Source organism: Diospyros lotus, chromosome 11, assembly GCF_014633365.1.
Source record: "Diospyros lotus cultivar Yz01 chromosome 11, ASM1463336v1, whole genome shotgun sequence".
In the NCBI taxonomy this organism is placed as follows: domain Eukaryota; kingdom Viridiplantae; phylum Streptophyta; class Magnoliopsida; order Ericales; family Ebenaceae; genus Diospyros; species Diospyros lotus.
This window is the reverse complement of record NC_068348.1, coordinates 29,732,268-29,748,630: the sequence shown is the minus strand read 5'-3', so window position 1 is coordinate 29,748,630 and position 16,363 is coordinate 29,732,268. Positions and strand designations below refer to the sequence as shown.

General features: G+C 32.7%; 1 protein-coding gene across 1 annotated transcript; it reads left to right on the top strand.

The window, feature by feature from the left end:
• Positions 1-11,412: 11,412 nt before the first annotated feature.
• Positions 11,413-15,353, top strand: LOC127812560 (indole-3-pyruvate monooxygenase YUCCA6). Its single transcript, XM_052352982.1, has 5 exons — positions 11,413-11,753; positions 11,863-12,610; positions 13,603-13,851; positions 14,237-14,359; positions 14,474-15,353. Exons 2-5 carry the CDS (start codon positions 11,930-11,932, stop codon positions 14,690-14,692), a joined length of 1,272 nt encoding a protein of 423 aa, XP_052208942.1. The 5' UTR covers positions 11,413-11,753; positions 11,863-11,929; the 3' UTR covers positions 14,693-15,353.
• The last annotated feature ends 1,010 nt before the right edge of the window (positions 15,354-16,363 follow it).

Below are 16,363 nucleotides of genomic sequence, written 5' to 3'. Positions count from 1 at the left end.
TCAGAAGATTGCCTGATGAATTATTAATTAATTACATTATTAACTAATAAAGTGTGTCCTAATCAAGTGAATACATCATTAGTGGACAGTGAATTAAAATTGATGGAATATAAAGTGCAGCAATTGTGTTTTAAAAAAGAGTTCCAAAAAGCTCTCATTTGAACTTATTTTAATAGGAAGCTTGCAATCATGATCAGTCCTACTGTGACAACAAGAATGGACGAAGCTTTCCATGTAGATAAAGCCCACATGAGCCAACTGATTAAAGCCACATTTATTTATAAATTCATATTTAAATATGATATCGATTCTTACTGTTTGTCCAATCTTGTGAACTATATATATATATATATATATATAAGGCTAAAAAATCTTTTGCATGGCCCATGTCCTATAATTGCTATCTTAATGTGAATCCATTATTTGTTATAGTGCATCATGATATATATATATATATAGATTAATTAGCTAGCAAGGAAATTAACTTGTAGTTTCTTAATTATGAAGAAACTAAGTTAATAACTAATTAATTGTTTCTTCATCTTCTTCTTGTACTTAGGTTTGTGGCATGGTGCTTAATCTATCTCAAATGGTTTGATACGTATATTAATAAAAAGGGATGTCTACTTCTCACATTTCACTAAAGCCGAAGCTTTCTTGCTTTTGGTTGTCCTCCCAAGCTTAATTCACCAAACCCTTTTCATGCCCTGATATATATGTATATATATATATATACACATAATTAAAATCATTTTCATAATTAAAATGCAACACTAGAAGAAGAAGAAGAAGAAATAAAACGAACCATTAGTAATTAATTGGATGTATTAGAATCCTAAGCATAATTAAAATCAGGAAGATGACACCTAAGCTCTTTATCAAATAACCATTAGTTTATATGACACAAGTCAACTTAATGATAAACAACACCATGCATGCCTTGGATTGTTTCAATTCTTAATTACTCCAATATCAAATGTTCCTTCTGCATATCCCAGTAAGACAGTACTTTCAGAAAGCAAAGCATTAATCAATTAATTAATTAATTGAAGAAAATATATAGAAGAATTAATGAATAATTAGCAAAAGAACAACCTTTACCTAATTTTATAAGCAGCCCACCTTTTCACATCTGACTTGTATAGCAGCAGCATTGTGCTCTCCTAACTTGTTTAAGCTTCACAGTGAAGTTTGCCTTTAAGTGCTTAATTATAATAATTAGTATTTATATAATCACACCATTTGCTTAAGTGCTTAAGCTTTACTTAAGTTCTTCCAGCGGCTATTGCTTTAATTTCTTCTTAATTTGGTCACGGCCCCACGTAATTTCGTGATGATTAGACAGAGTTTAATATTATATCCCTAGTACAGTTTGGGATATAATTAAAGATTACTTGGTGCTTATTGTATGAAGATTCTATGGTGCTTTCGGCTTAATTATGTCTAATCAAGCAAAGCAGAAAGGCAATCATTAATTAACAACAAATATTAATTAATTAAGCTGCTTTTTATTACCCAGTTAAAGAAACTAATATATATATGCGCACGCGGTCATGATTTTATTTCTAGGTGTAATTAAATATATATTTAATAACTGATCATTTTGCGCACCCTTAGTGGAATTCTTCCATATTCAGACACATGATTAATTTAGCTTAAACTTTTTAATTTCTGTTTTTGTCACTTAAACAAGAACCCTGATAATTAAGAACTTTGGTGGGGCCGGGAGGGATATGAAAGATTTAACTTAATCATCCCGAGAAGATTAATTATATTTATTTAATTTGTTGTTGGAGATTGAGATGACTGATGTTTCTGATGATCGATCCTCTCCTCCTCCTCCTCCTGGTTGAAGATTCTGACTTGTTAAACCATAATTATCGAATCTTAACTTGATAATTAAACATGATCATGAAACTGATATCTTTTGAAGGGCCTACCCTTCACCTCTCAATGTGTAATTATGGAGAGTGCTAATCTTTTGAAGAACCATAATTACTTCGACTTAAACAAACAAAAAGAGGAAATTTCAGTGCATGGAAAAGTTAAATTTAGTGGTGAGGGGCTTGCAGTCGATCGCAGGGAATCAATCATGCAATATGGACGCCTCTGAAGCAAATACCCCATTCTAATTATACATTTAATATATTCATATTTAATGCAAAATGCTCTCTCTCCCTCTCTCTGGTTTACATAAACAAAACAATATTCATCGTTATGGGATACTGCAGAGGTAGATTCCAGTTCCCATTGGAGAGGAACAAGGAACGAGCAAAACTCAGTGAACTATATATATATATATAGTAACAGCTTTTTGACTTCATTGCTTCTTCCCAGAAGTATTCCTCGTTATATGAAAATGTTCAAGAAAGCTACTGGGTTTTTCGAATTCTCCTTAAACAGTTTAGTAGATTTTAACAATAACATTTCATGTTTATTTAAATCAATTAATGTGCCTTATGTTATCCAAATTTAAAACCCCCCATTATTGTAGCAGCTCTTCCTCCGTTTTGTGTTTTTATGTGAAAAAATACCCACATTCTACACCTCTCTCCCTCAATTGGGTTGTTTTGTTTCCCGGGTTAATACTTCGGCACCATAAATTATAATCTTAGAGAAGGTATGTATTTTCGTTGGATGATTTCAAATTGTGACACTGACAGAGATATCTCCTCTAGGTCTTCATAATATTTGTATATTTTGTTTTTTTCTTTTTGTTAGAAAAAGTATATATTCTTTTATTTTATAGTTATTTTAATTCTGTTGATATTTTGTTATGAGGCTCTGAATATATTCTATCTTAAAGGTGAAAATTAATCGATTTGGTTGATTATATGAAATTAAAAAAGAAATACATTTATAAAAATGATTTTTAAGTCATATATAACTTCATGAGTGTTTTTTTTTTAATAAAATGTGCATGTAAATAAATCTACAATAAATAAAAATGATTTTTAAAAACTATGTGGGTCCAGCCCAGTTTGTTCCCTGCATTCTATTTGTGCTTCCCCCCTCCCCCTTCCTTTCAAGTACTATCAGTTTGATTTATCAGATCAGTTCTAATAAATCAATAATTCTAGAAAGTTCATTTTATTTTTTTATGCATATAATTATGACTTGTGTGCTTTCATGTACTATATTTGAAGCTAATTGTACTTCTATGTACCATTGAAATCAAGCCATGTCTTGAGAAAATCAAAATCATTAATAAGGATTTGAATAATATTCTAGTAATAGTACAAAATGTTATAAATATAATAACAAGAATAATGTTATTTGTGACAAAAGGTCAACCGACTTTGTAGATCTAAGTGAAAAATCCTACATTCACCCGTACCCCCGTAAGGGTAAAAATAAAATATCAATTCATATACCAAAAATCAAATCACCAAAAAGATAAAGATGGTGTTTTCTTTGTGTTTTAATTTTTAATTTTAAGTTTTAAATTTATTTTTAATTTTATATTTTGAATGTTTGTTTTGAAATTGTTAAAAACACATTTTTTTTTTTATCATTCTAAAAAATTGTTTATCAAAACAAAAAATTAAAAACGCGTTTACTTTAGAATTTTGAGAGAAAAATTATTTATGATATTTTATTTAATTAATTTGATTATTTAGTAAATTGGAACATATTATTAAATAATATATATATTTTAAAATTCTTGAATCTTATAATATTTTTTTCATTACAAAAATAAAATACAAACAAAAAATAAATTAATTTTGGCAAAAAAATAAAAAATATAAAAATAAAAATTAAAAATAAGTCTAAACCAACCCCAAAAATAGCCTAAACCAACCATAACCGTCACTATCAGCAGTCACTGATAACCATTGCTGGTCGAAGATTCCCACTATTAGTGCTTATCATTAGAAACGCCAAGCCAATGAGGTTAATATACACAAAAATTGACTAGATTTAACGGTTAAATTTTTATAAATCTGATTTTTAATTTTTTGTTAGAATTGAAAAATGCATTGGTAATCACCATTGGCTACCATGGCCAGTGATTTCTTGTGATTAGAGACAACCACCCAATACTCTTATCTCCATCGATCATCATACCTAAAAATTAGTAAGATCCAACGGCCGAATCTCTATAAATTTAAGCTTAAACCTCAACCAAACACAAATCGCGCGTACATATGTATATATCATGAATTTGTGCTAAAAATAATTGCTAACAAGACTAAAAGACTTGTCTTATTGTAAATCGATGGCACTTTCATAGTGAAAATACGGTCGGATCCCAAATAAGATGATTGAATTTTACAAAATCAATGATTTACAAAGGTGTTCTTGAGAGAATGAAAAGTTGCTGCCATGGAGTATGCGAGATTGGGATGCTCGGGTTTGAGAGGTATTTTCCTCATTTTCAAATTTTAGGACTTATTTTGATTGGAAACATTTAAAATAATTTTTTGTTGTTTTGAGTTTTTTTTATAAAATTTTTTATTATTTTTGAAAATATATTTTTGAAAATATGAAAGTAAAGGCATGTTCTCTTTACTGTTTTCAATTTTCTAAAATAGTGAAAACGTATTTATTTTCATATTTTAAAAATAAGAAAAAAATTATAAAAAAAACTCAAAATAATAAAAAATCGTTTTGGTTATTTTTATTACAAATATGTTCAAAATTTCTAAAATACAAAAAATGCTACAAATAAAAAGAACGGATTTTCAGTAATCTTAAAATAGACATTTAAAACATAAAATTTAAAATAAATTTATCAAAACTAAAAATTGAAAGATATAGAGAACAACATCTAATTATTTCAATAATTAACATTTCATCAAATTAACATAACAATCTTGACATTTCGTACGTATAGGCATGAGTCCTTATCATAAAATTCACTCTCTCTATGTAATTATATGTGAAATTTACATTTCGAAATTTATCATTTAATTAGCTCTCTCCCAATATTAATTATGGGCAGCAGTGGTTTAACATGAAGGCCAAATTTGGCTAAATGATTAGGCCATGTTTAGGTGATTGAATTGGACACCTGTGGACGTCCCATTCTTGAGAGGAGGGCTCTCAAATTTCCTGAGCCACTTAAAATATTTACCAAATAAACATGCATACGAGTCCTTGCCTTAAAAAGCAATACTATCTAATCATATATATATATATATATATTAATCATGGCCATGAGAATTGCCTAATTATTGGGTGATCAAAAAGCCACCCATCAATCGTTTGCCCCCAACACCCAACATAAGATCTTCTGTGCTATTATGTCCTTTCCTTCCTGATCACATCATCACAACATCACTACTATATATGTGTTTAAGTTTAATCAAAACATCTTAAGTATGGTAATTAGCTAGGTATGAACAAATTTCACCATAGCTATGGTCACACATTAATTAGTAATTGTATTATGAATGTTGGGAGTTATTTTTTTTCTTATTTAAAAGATCTCGGAATATGATTTATTCGGTGAGATTTTTTATTTGTTGTTTAAGAAGGAAGACTTGTATATGAGGTATTCATGGGGATGTGCTTGTGTATTTAATTTACATGAAAATTTAGTTCGAGTCAACATCTGACTATTCGTTACTTTTAAGTACTCTATATATTAAAACCTCTTTGATGGTATTATAAACTTTTATCCGGTCCAACTCATAAGAATGCAAAGATAATGACTTATATTTAATTAAGTGATCTAAGACCCGAAAGTGCACGCAAATATAGAATTGAACTCATCAAGAAAGACAATGACTTGTGTGGTTGAGCTCAAGGGAAAAATTTCTCAAGATATAATCACAAGAAGGGAATTAATTAACATTATAAATTAAACCATAGACTAAAACCCTTTCTCTTGTCGTGCAAAATTTGTTCTAAAAGCTGTCTTCTTCAATTTTCCACGAGCCCCTCCTTTATGCACCTAATTAATTGTGTCACTATGAATCAATAAATTAAATTAATCAGAAGTTGGTATATATTCTGCATTAACCTTTCAGTGAACAATTAAGTGCATGCACCAGAGTCAGGATCAACTACTAAAAGAGAAATGAAAATAATTTGTTATAGACGTACGTCAGATAGTGTGGCAATAGCAATGTTAGTGTATGTATATATATATATATATACATATTGTTGTAAGTGAAGCTTCAAATACGGTACCATTTCTGGCAAGGGCATGAGGGTTTTTTTGACAACCCCTATGGCTGCCCAAAACGGCAACGTTTTGGGCCTTGGGTGGAGGGACAAAACGGCAACCCCCTTGCTGTTTCACTTGGCGTGCTGAGCCTTGTCTTTTAGCCTGCCTCCTTCCCGATCGTCGATGCTCTGCACTCTCATTTATACGACTCGATCTTCATCGCTTGAATCTCTTTTATATCAGTTACAGTTTCCTCGAGAAGATAGAAGAGATGGCCTTCGATTATTCACTGCAATTAGGGTTTGTTCTGATTCATTCTCTTTTACTCATTCTTTCTGTATAGTCTTTTTTGTTCTGTTCTCTAAGATTGTAAGCCTCTGACCTTATATTGTGGTCATGGGGCTGTGTTGATTTTTCCAGAGAGATTGTTTAGTATACAATGAGATTAATGAGTGTTTTTGGTATGTAATCGGTCGCTGTAAATTTTATCCCTATAGTGCAATGAACTCCCTTTGCAGGAGCTCAACGTGGACGTAACCCTCTTTAACAGGTGAACCATGGTAAATCTCTTGTGTTGATATTGTTTATTTGTTTTTATACTTTGTGTATGATTCTGTCCGTGTATGTTTTTGATCAGTTCTTTATTTGAGTTTAAAGGGGTTGATTGGGGTTGATTAGGGTTGAGCTTTCGCTCTTCCCAACATATATATATATATATATAATTGTTTTTCAATTTCATTAATTAGGTGATGGCTAGCTAGGTCTTCTTCTCCGGGTAAAGTTAATAATTCTCTTAACCATAATCGTTAAGAAACATTAAATATATTTAGTTTTCAGACAATTGATATTTATATTATGCCTTGTTTTTAGGTTTATACACTTTTTTATTAATTAGTTTTGTTATAAAAAAATGCATTTGATTTAGGCAAAGACCAATAAAAAATATTTAAATCTAAGAGAGCGAGGTATCATAAATATGTATTGTTTGAAAAATAAATTTATTTAATATTTTTTAACCATTGTCCTTGAAACATATATAATATATATCAGAACCTTGCCAATTGTGAGGGTATTACAAAACATAATTTATTTGGGTTTTGCTCAATATGGTGTATTTAATGCACTTTATTTTTAGTATTAAAATATTTTATTAATTTATAACAAATGCATCATATTTTAAAATATTTTACCGGATACCTCAACAAGTGTCTGCGTTAGCAAAACCCTTAAGTTTAAGAAAATAATGTGCACCTGTTAGCTTTAAGAATTAGGATTTTCTTAACATTTAATTTGTTTTTATTTAAGAAATTTTGATATAATTCTCTTAATTACGCTATAGCCCATTTAATTTAGAAAATGATTGAGAAAAATGAAAAGGGTGCTTCAATCAAGCATGAAGATGGCTCCCAAAGTCATTGCCACTAAATCAAATTACTAGCTAGGCATTGGTTTATTTTAATTAAGAGCACTATTTTGAATTAAAAAATGGCCTAAATCAGGCGTGTGGCTGCAGGTGTCACTTATAATTCAAGAACTAATAATAATAGATTATTCAAAAGGATCTATTAATTAGGCATGGACCTCCTAGATTTGTAGTCTTTAAGAGGCAATATATATATAATGATCAGGGCATGTTTTCAGGGTCTTTTCTTTGAGGCAAACGAAATCTTTAAACACCATTTAAAGCACTTTCAATTTTCTTATCATCTAATGCATGAACCATAACTAAAAGTATATATATGGGTGAAAACTTCCATCTTTTCCTTTTTAAGTTTTCAAGTTAGAAGACGATGATGGTCTACATTAATTAATTAGCTCATGAACAAAGGACTCTTTCTAGATGTCTCTAACAACACACTTGTTTTGCTTTGTGGAAGATGACATATATGGTGATCACTATATCAAATCTACCCACATGATGACTAAAATTTAGTGTGGGTAGGAATGACGGTGGATATTTTATTCTGTGAGTGTTTGTTAAAATAATTCTCTTTTGATGGAGAGAGTTTATTGGAGAGAATGTTAGTATTAAAAAATATCTATGTAGAGAATATCGTGAAGTATTTAAAATTTCTATCAGGTATAAGGAGTGGAGTGACAAAAATAAAGTCTCTTACCCATACCTTTTCTTGATATAATTATATATATATGTATTATTTTGTCTAATTATGTATTATAATTCACAAATTAAAAAAAAAACACAATCCAACATTTTGTCACAAACTTATAGAGAAGTATCGTGAAGTATTTAAAATATCTGTCAGATACGAGTAGAGTGACAAAAATAGATCTCTTACCTATACCTTTCTTGATATAATTACATATATAAATATATATTATTTTATCAATTATGTATTATAATTCATAAATTAAAAAAAATCCAACATCTTGCCACAAAAGTAAAAATTAAACTAATTATGGCATCGCTTGCCCTTCAGTACTCTTGTCACTAACAAACTAATATGAATTTTTTATTATTGAATCTATTGTAATAATCTAAAATATTATAGTTACTACTTTTTGCGTGCGTCGACGTTAGAGTTCTATATTATAAAATTATTTACACACTAAATATGAATTTATTAGAATAAAATATTATAATTATTAACTTGTTAGTCCGGATAGATTTAGTTTCTCTCTTATTTTTTCGACCTCAAGCCTCCGTATCAATGCTAGCAAAAATAAATAAATAAAAAATTAAAGTACCCTTTAATTATTTTAGTCAATTAGTTCAATTGGACTCAAAAGGAGTTCTAAAATGAAATTGGGCGATTTCATGTATTTATGGAAGCACCATTAAGATGATTTGCAGTGCTCAAAAAGAGTTGGTGACAAAACCTCCTGTTTATCCAAGAAGACAGATAAAAATTAAGCCATAATTAACACTCCTTTTTAAAGTAAAATATTATAGAAGCTACACATACAGTTCGAACAGTAAATATATATATATATAATTCTATCTCAACATATATAGGTATAGTTATGGTCAAGAAGATGCACCTGTAACGCTATTCTCAGTATAAAATTAATTAATATCATGAATCTAAAATTAAATGTACAGTAGTGAGGTGACAACTATATAATGTTGTGCCAAGTTGAGGGTAGCTCCTGGGGAAGTTGTCTTGTCTTTTAAATCAATGATTTGTGCCTTTTCACAATGGACTCCAGGTTACAACAACAACAAGGTTATGCATATAAATATATATATACTCACATTCACATACATATAAGAAAGAAAAACTAAACGATTGTTTGCTAATTAAGTGCTCTAAATCTCATGTGGTCACATCTTGTCTCACCTTAGGCCAATGTTTGTCGTCATTTTCTACAACCTCTCATATGCACAATCATAACCCAAGAATCTATATATTGTTTTGCCCTTTTTCTTTAATTTTATTTCTTGAGAAAAATTAAGAGAGAAGATTTTTCGCACTTGAAAAAAAATTTTGGTAGGCAAAGATGGAAGGAGAAGTCGATTTTACAAAATTTAATAAAATTGATTGACAATGTGTGCAAAGTGAACGAAATGATATGATTTTTTTATATTTTCTAATTATATCTAGATCTCTCATTGTGGGGATTAATTTAGATTCCTTTCCTTGATTTTGAACATTTTTTTATAACAAAAAGAGTGAAAAAGAAGAAAACAATAAACGTTTACCCTACTCTCCGATCCAAAAGTTTTACCTCGTTACTTGGTTTTGCTACCAAACAACTCAAGACAAAGAAATAAAGAAGAAAAATAGTACTTATATAAACAAAAATTATTCAAAAAGATAAAATAATAATATGTTCGCAATTATAAAGAAATTGAATTGATATTTATTGCCTTGGTAGTGGTAAGAGAGTGCCTAAGTGAGGGTGGAATTGGTGGGCATTGTTTAGTCACTAAGAGAACTCAAAATTTGTGAATCATCTAATTAAAACACCTTTACCAATAAACCCTAAAAAATTAAAATGATTAGTGTAAGTAGATCTTTGGAAGATCAAAAGCGTTAGTTGCAAAAATCTTGAAGACCCAAATCATTGATTTGGGGAAAAAGTGGATTATCTCTCCCCCACCCTTCTAACTTTTCAATAACTTTTAAAATTCTAAAAATCCCTTAATCTTGTTTGCACAAGAGTTATTTTCATTTTATTTTATTTATATCATTTATAAATAGTTACTCAATCGAGTCGAGTTGGGTCAATTAGAATAAAATTACCCACGAAAAAAATTATTAACAACTCTCCATTAAACGATAGCTCTAATGCGTAGAAAATTATAAGTTAGAGCAGATATCGTGTCGCTTAGTAGACCCCATTTCTCTAAAAAGATTTTTTTGGAACATGGTAGGTTATTATTATGGTAGGTTATTATTGTAAGTGGTGGACAATTTGGTTACAATTCATACTCCACCCGGCCCAAGCCCCTAGGGTCCAACCCATTGCCAACCATAACTACCACTTTATCCTTAATTACATCTGTCATTCTACCTTAAAAATCACTTCTAATTAAACTTATCCCTAATTAAGATTTAGTCCAAGATTTTTCCAAAGAGTTCGACTCTTTTATCAATTTATTATGTTCTTAGTAACCACCTCCTCTCTAATGCTCTTGGCCTCTTTTATGATTAAGTTTTTTATTTTTTTAATTTTATGCTTGAGAAGAAAGAAAGATGTTGGTTAATGTTAGGTTTAGTAATCTTATAACCTAACTTTTATACAATAAGTTCTTTAATCACTTTTTAATTAAAAAAATATAAAATTATGACTTTTAATGATAGGCGATGAGTTTAGATGACAATTGATAAATTCCTAAAGTCTCGTGTTTTAATTTTGTGGTATCGTTTTCACGATATTTTCTTATTTAATCGTGTCTTGACCATATAAATTACGAATTTAATGGGATAAGGGTCATCTCGAAACTAAACAACAAAACAAGTTTACACAAAATAAATTAAATTGAGGAGAAGGATGCGGATCGTCTTAAGAATCTAATTATATAAATAATAATAAAACTTTTTTTATTTATAAATTAATTAATAAAAAAAATACTTAGATACACTTAGTATATGAGTTAGTCCATACACGAACCGATTAAGATTCGACCACGTCGTTTAATATTTAATTTTCTTATTCGGTTAGATAATTTATTAAATAAAAAATTAAAAAAAAACTTAAATAAGGTGAGTAAACATATCAACCATTAAATATATAAATTCACCATACAGTTGACAAAGATAAGTAATTCCTTAAACTGAGAGGTACTATATATTTTGAACACATGGGCCGCTTTCATTACTTCCATTACTCTCTCTGCCTCCCTCATCTCTCTTCATATATGGAGGAGACCAGGCCATAGCCAATTCAATGCTCTTCCAATGAACAAAAAGAATATATTTATGTGCATATGTATATATTCCCTATTATATATACGTACACATTCTCACACTGACAGATCGCCATCTCTCTCTCTCTCTCTCTATTTGGTGTTTGCTTTGTTGTTGAATGAATGCTGATTAAGTCCCGAAGGCTTCGCTCCTCCCCGCCTCCGGTAATTGCTCCATCCAACGACGAGATTCGAACCCAAAAAACCTCATTCTCCACAAGTGGATAAGACCCTCCTAATCCACTCCTCAATTGTCGGACACTTCAGGTCATCCATATATATATATATATATATACACACACACACATATCGATCACTCTCTTCATCTCGCAAAGATTGAATTCGAGTTCTTTTTCGATTCGCGCACATGAATCAGGAGTTGTTCGGGAGTCACGTATTCTAGTACAGATATAGTCCAAGCACGCTTGAACTTGTGAGAATCGATGACGATGGACTATCAGAGGGAGAGAGAAGGGAAAGCGGCCCATGATCCAAGGCGCGGCCTGACGAGATGCGTGTACGTCCCCGGGCCGGTGATCGTGGGGGCGGGGCCGTCGGGCCTAGCCGCGGCGGCGTGTTTGAAGAAGAAGGGCGTTATGAGCGTCGTCCTAGAGAGATCCAACTGCATAGCTTCGCTGTGGCAGAACAAGACTTACGATCGATTGAGGCTTCACTTGCCGAAGGAATTCTGCGAGCTACCTCTCATGCCTTTCCCGGAGAATTTTCCGACGTACCCCACGAAGCAACAGTTCATCGAATACTTGGAATCGTACGCCAGAAGGTTTGAAATCCTGCCGATGTTCGACCAGACGGTGGAGAGGGCGGAGTTTGATCGGAGCCTGGGTTTTTGGCGCGTGAGGAGTGTGGGGTTGAAGAAGGAGGCGACGGAGTACGTGTGCCGGTGGCTGGTGGTGGCCACCGGCGAGAATGCTGAGAAGGTGGAGCCGGAGATTGAGGGGAAGGCGGAGTTTTGTGGCAAAATAGTGCACACGAGCTCGTATAAAAGTGGGGGGGAATTTGGAGGGAAGAGGGTTTTGGTGGTTGGGTGTGGGAATTCCGGCATGGAGGTGTGTTTGGATCTTTGCAACCATAATGCTATCCCTTACCTTGTTGTCAGAGATTCAGTAAGTTTACAACAATTCTTCTTTCTTTTTTTCTTTTTTCCATAATCGACATCCTCTTGTCCCTTAATTTGTTTGATTCGATGAATTTTAAGTTAATTCTTACCTATCAAACACAATTTTTTTCTTTTACAAAATTTTTGGAACAGTAATTAAGTTCTTTTGTTCTTATTTTCTTTTAGTTATTGGGTTTTCGTGTTTTTAAGATTTAGAATTTGTTGGGTTGCCGTAATTGATCATTAAAAAAAGTTATTTTCTCATTCATTCTTTTTTGGAATTTTTTTTTTTTTAAATATGGGATATGATATTGATTCCAACTCATTATAAATTAAAGCATTTTGGGGGTTAGAAAAGGGAAAATCTTTGTCGATATACTGGGTGTCTTTTTGTCTTTGCAAAGCAATGAATAATAAAAGAAATTGGAAAGAGAGTTTTGGTTTGGGGGTGCAGATTTGACTTACAGCCAGGCCATGGCAGTTTTTGGACAAATTTTTGAAACAGTTGGGCTTTCAAGTTCCAACGGTTTATTCAAAGTTGATCACAATCTACGTAAACCATTTCCCTCACTTTCTAGGGATTCTCAAGCACGCGAGAAAATGGGTCAGAAAATAACGTAGGATCTCATTTCATAATCACCCCTCTGATTGTAATTTTTCCTTTTCTCTCTTCCCCTCATCTCCTCTGTAAAGTTCCATTCATGGCCTGGAACCAACCCTCCCCTCCACAATGGCAACTGTCCAATCTTTTACTCACTCTCTCTCTCTCTCTCTAAATCTTTTTTATTTTTGAAATTCATGATTTCTAATAGAACACGTAATAGCCCACAAAATCATATGCCTAGAATAAACACGTAAAGAAGGACACTTAGCCCTTACCACACTACACTAGACCGAGTGTGGGGGGTTGGAAAACACAGTGACTCTTTTTAAGTGTATGCTTTTTTATGGCAGTGCCCTAACTTTGAGTGACCCATTTTTGTTGTGATGATGAATTAGGTTCACATCCTACCACAAGAGATGCTAGGAAGATCAACTTTCGGGCTGTCCACGTGGTTGCTAAAGTGGCTGCCCATGCGCCTTGTTGATGTCTTTCTCTTGATTGTTTCTCGGCTGATGCTCGGCGACACCTCCAGATTAGGGCTCAATCGCCCTAAGTTGGGACCCCTCCAGCTAAAGACCCTGTCCGGAAAGACACCCGTCTTGGACATTGGCACCCTTGACAAGATCAAAAGTGGAGACATCAAGGTGAATACAATCAATCTATATGCTTTTTTTTTTTTTTTTTTTTTTTGGGGGGGGGGGGGGGGGGGTATGTTTCAAATCACAATCTCACTTTCTTTTTCTTTCTTTTTTTCTAGTTTTAGTTTTAGTTGGACCCAAAGACGATGAGTTTCCATAGTGTAATTTGATTGAACCCATAACATCCATCTTTAATTTCATCCATGATTGAATTGCTGCCGCATTTGATCATCTCCTAATTAATTTGTTCAGGCAATAATCACGATGATGCTTTTACTGCAGCTAGCTTTTAAAAATGCTGACAGCTGCACACTTTTTTGGAAGTTCTCAAGCAATTTTTTTTTTTTCAGATTGGTTTCAAAAATGAAGAATTTTTGGGTTAAATGTGTAGGTACGGCCGGCTATTCGGCGATTAAGCTGTCACACCGTGGAGTTCATCAATGGAAGAAAGGAGAATTTTGATGCAATCATCTTAGCAACTGGTTACAAAAGCAATGTACCCTCCTGGCTAAAGGTGCCCTTTTCCTTTCCTAGTTTCCTTTGCTCTCAAGATTACTATGTTTCGTTCCCAAAAGTTGAAAGCCCTAAAAGGGAGAGATATATATGAGCTTGAATTGTCTCCCTCCAGGACGACGATATGTTCTCACAAGAAGATGGGTTTCCGAGAAGGCCATTTCCAAACGGGTGGAAAGGCGAGTCGGGACTATACGCGGTAGGGTTCACAAAACGCGGCTTGCTTGGCACCTCCATGGATGCCAAGAGACTTGCAGAAGATATCGAGAGGTGCTGGAGAGCCGAGGCCAAGCACCTCACAGCCTTTGCATGCTCGATTTCGCCACAATCATGATGATCCCTCCCCCGACCCTGCTGGGTCGCGTCGACACCCTTTCGTAATTTTGACAGATATAGGTTTACTTTGAAGATTTTACAGGTAAATATGATTGGAGAGAGCTTTGAATGGTTCCATTGGCACAATTTGGGTACCAAGAAGCTGCCCCTCCAATTGAGGAAAAAGAAGAAATTGAGAACCAAAAAGAAGGATGGTGTTTTGGTTTTTCTACCTCCATTTCTTTCTCTTTCTTTCCCCCTTTTTTTTTTTTTTCTTCTCTAAATTTTGTGGGGGACCTCAACTATCCAGTACTAATGATCTGTACATCTTGTACATTGCAATTTTTCTCTAATTATTAGGCATGACTTTAGAGAGAGAGAGAGGAGGGAAATCAAGTTGTGGGGGCATTGGTATTTGGCTGGCAAATTGACATGATTGTGTGATTAACCAACATTTTACAAAGGAGAGGGGTTTGGGGTTGAGTGAGAGTTTGACAATTTGATGTGTTACAGTATTTATTTTGTATGGTTGATGATTCTCCATTTGGGATTCATTAGGTTTGGGGGCTTAATAATTTGTATGGAGAGGAACCTTTACATCATGACTTGATGATCCAATTAAAATTTTGATAGTGAAGCTCTTTTGCCTGCTATTGCTACCAAACTTTTCTATATGATTTTTGAAGCATTAAATTTACAATCCTTTATGATTTCTGAAAGTTTCCTTTGTTGAAATGATATGCATTCCAAGTTGAAGCCTGGACCACCAGCTAGCTTCAACGTGCCCAATTAAATATGCCAAACTCTAGATATGCCTAAACAAATTAATTAAACTGCTGGCTTTTTTTTTTTCTTTTAATTAATTACCCACCTGAAAATTTCACGATTTAATTTGTACAGTTATAAAATTGAGTAAATTTTCTTCTTTTTCAACTATGATGATCTTCGTTGTTTCACCTTATTGTAGAACAACGAGTTACAAATGAATTAAAGCGAAAAAAAAAGAAAGAAAGAAAGAAGATTCCTTCATCTTTGCCTATTGCTTTTGGAATTATGGGCATTGCTTGAGCTTACATGAAGGCCATGCCTGTTTTCCTTCTAGGGCAACATGGAAAGGGAAATATCAACAGATAATTGCATTGAATCTAAACCCAACAATCAACCAGATACCAATATTTTTCCATCCTAAATAAGGAAAAATGGGTCAAATGAAGTCTGAAATTTTCGAAAATAAATGCCTCCTTCTGCACCATAGAAGTTGCCAATTTATGAGTCAAGTGGTCTCAATCTTGGACTGATCAACATTTGCTCTGACTGACGAAGATCATCAATAGATAAGGGGAAATATTAGACTTTGCATCAGATTGGAAAGCAACTACAACAAGTGGAAATCAATTTTTTTTGTGCTTGTTCCACAGAAGAAATCGATATATATATATATATATATCTTGGAGCTAGCTCGTGTGAATCCACCAAATCTAAGAAATTAGCTTTAAAGTACTGTACATTAACTGATAAAATTTGTAGTCCTTTATGACAAGGTCAACACAATAGTTTTTTTTTTTTATCGATGTATTTATATATATAAATTCACTCATGTGGTAATGAAGTATCACTGCACATTCCCTGGAAATACAAAAAATTAAACAGGCTAGGGAATGTGCAGTAGTACTTTTTGGTGAAAAATTCA